Below are 2,033 nucleotides of genomic sequence, written 5' to 3' on the forward strand. Positions count from 1 at the left end.
ATGCTGCTGCAGTGCCTGGCCTGGCTGGCCCTCCTCTCCCTGGGCTTGACCCCGTGCTGCTCAGCCTTCTCCACCACCAGGCCCCAGGGTCTGAGAGGTCGCATCCAGAGGGACCGCAGGAACATCCGGCCCAACATCATCCTCATCATCACCGACGACCAGGACACAGAGCTGGGTAAGAGCTGCCCGCCACCTCCCCTGACTCTCTGGAGCTTTGGTATCAGCAGTCTTCCCCCTCTTTATTACGTCCTTTATTTTATATATATATTATATATATATATATATATATTCTATGTTCTCCCATTCTCTTTCTGTCCCTCCTTGTCTACTTGTCTAATTTGCTTTTCAGATATTCTACGTTGTGTTCTAAGTGTAGTCACATTAAATATTCAATTGAAAACACAAGCACAGCCCGAGGGGGCCATCTGGTCTCACATGGCGGTGTTTACAGTGTGCATTATGTGTTTACAGTATGCATTATGGATTATGAGTATGTTTACTGCTGGAGTCTGAGGGAACGACAAAAGCTCAAGTCATCAAATCCGAGTGTGCGGTTTTGTACCCACAGGGAAATAATACACTTCAGTCCTTTTGGAGGAAAATCCCCTTCCTACTGTCTCCGACAGCTGAGCAGCAACAGCAGCGCCATTATGCAAACTGAATTCTGAATTCAACCGGTTCTTTGACTTTCAAAACGTTGACTAGTAAAAACGTTGACAATTGTCAGAAATGCGATCTGTCATATTTCGGTGTCCACTTAATAGAAACGTACACAGTGATGTACTAAAACTGTGACAGTTGGGCAAAAAAAAAAGTGGAATATCTACCACCAACCAATATTATACACAATATGACTTTACTTTACTCGTCTAAGCTTCTCTGTCCCCTCTATCCCTGAAGGTTCCCTGCAGGTGATGAATAAGACTCGTAAGATCATGGAGGAAGGAGGCACCTCCTTCACCAACGCCTTCGTCTCCACGCCCATGTGCTGCCCGTCGCGCTCCTCCATGCTGACGGGCAAGTACGTCCACAACCACAACACGTACACCAACAACGAGAACTGCTCCTCACCCTCCTGGCAGGCCCAGCACGAGCCACGCTCCTTCGCTGTCTACCTCAACAACACCGGCTACAGGACAGGTCAGTGGAACCATCGCACTCCTTCAACAGTAATAATCCTTCAAACGCTCAACTTCTCAACCTACCAACAACCATTTCCCGATTTTAGTTTTTGGGTTGTAACAATTTAGTGGCCTGCGAAACAGAGGTATGGAGAGGTATCAAATCAGAATGACCATACCCCTTTGCTTTCCGCCCCTCTGTCCATTATTTGACCCCCCTCCCCCCCACAGCTCAGGCTTGTCCCCCTCCCTCCCTCTCTCCCTCCCTCCTTCCCTCCCTGCCAGGGTTCAGTCAGTCACGGAGGACTCCAGTGGCCTGTTGGCCTGTTGACATTCGCTCCTGTTAGTCAATGCACATTTTTTACGGGAAGCTTCAGTCTGCCTCCCTGCCTGCCTGCCTGTCTGCTGTGAGAAATGCAAACATGGCGTGGGTGCCAGGCCCCTGTCGCGGCCCATCAGCCAGTGTCTGCGTGAGTGACGGGCAGGCACTCCGGTTGGGCAGCTCGACGGGGTCCTGTGGGCTACAGCGCGGCCTGCGGTTTCAAGCTGATACGTTAGTCTACAATTAGCCCTCTCCGGGACAGACTGGCTGTGTGCCCGGGCTTTTGGGGGGGAGATGTTTAGCGAGGTTAGGGAAAACGAAACACTGGCAAAAAAAAAAATACAGTACACAGTCACACGCACACACAGTCACACGCACACACACACACACACACACACACGCTTCAAAAAAACATTCACAGGTACATTTGAGAGGCTTGTGTGGGTGCTAAGAGAAAGTTGCCATAGTAGATACTGTACGAAAGCAAAACCTTCCCTGGTTTGAGTCCTATCTGTACCAATCTGTACTCAATCTGTGGTAATTTCCCCCAAAAAGTCCAGGCAAAAAACAGAGATCTGTCAGTAGGAGAA

At 49.5% G+C, this 2,033-nt stretch overlaps 1 protein-coding gene across 1 annotated transcript in view; it reads left to right on the top strand.

Annotated features, from left to right (window-relative positions):
- The window catches only part of sulf1 (sulfatase 1), a gene marked incomplete at both ends in the record, with an annotated part of 25,892 nt that continues 23,859 nt past the window's right edge, over positions 1-2,033 (top strand). Inside the window, 2 exons of the mRNA XM_080543605.1 lie at positions 1-175; positions 901-1,140. Coding sequence (XP_080399731.1) covers positions 1-175; positions 901-1,140 — 415 coding nt within the window. The remainder of the gene's footprint in view (positions 176-900; positions 1,141-2,033) is intronic.

Source organism: Nansenia antarctica (assembly GCF_963989245.1).
Source record: "Nansenia antarctica genome assembly, chromosome: 12".
Lineage (NCBI taxonomy): Eukaryota > Metazoa > Chordata > Actinopteri > Argentiniformes > Microstomatidae > Nansenia > Nansenia antarctica.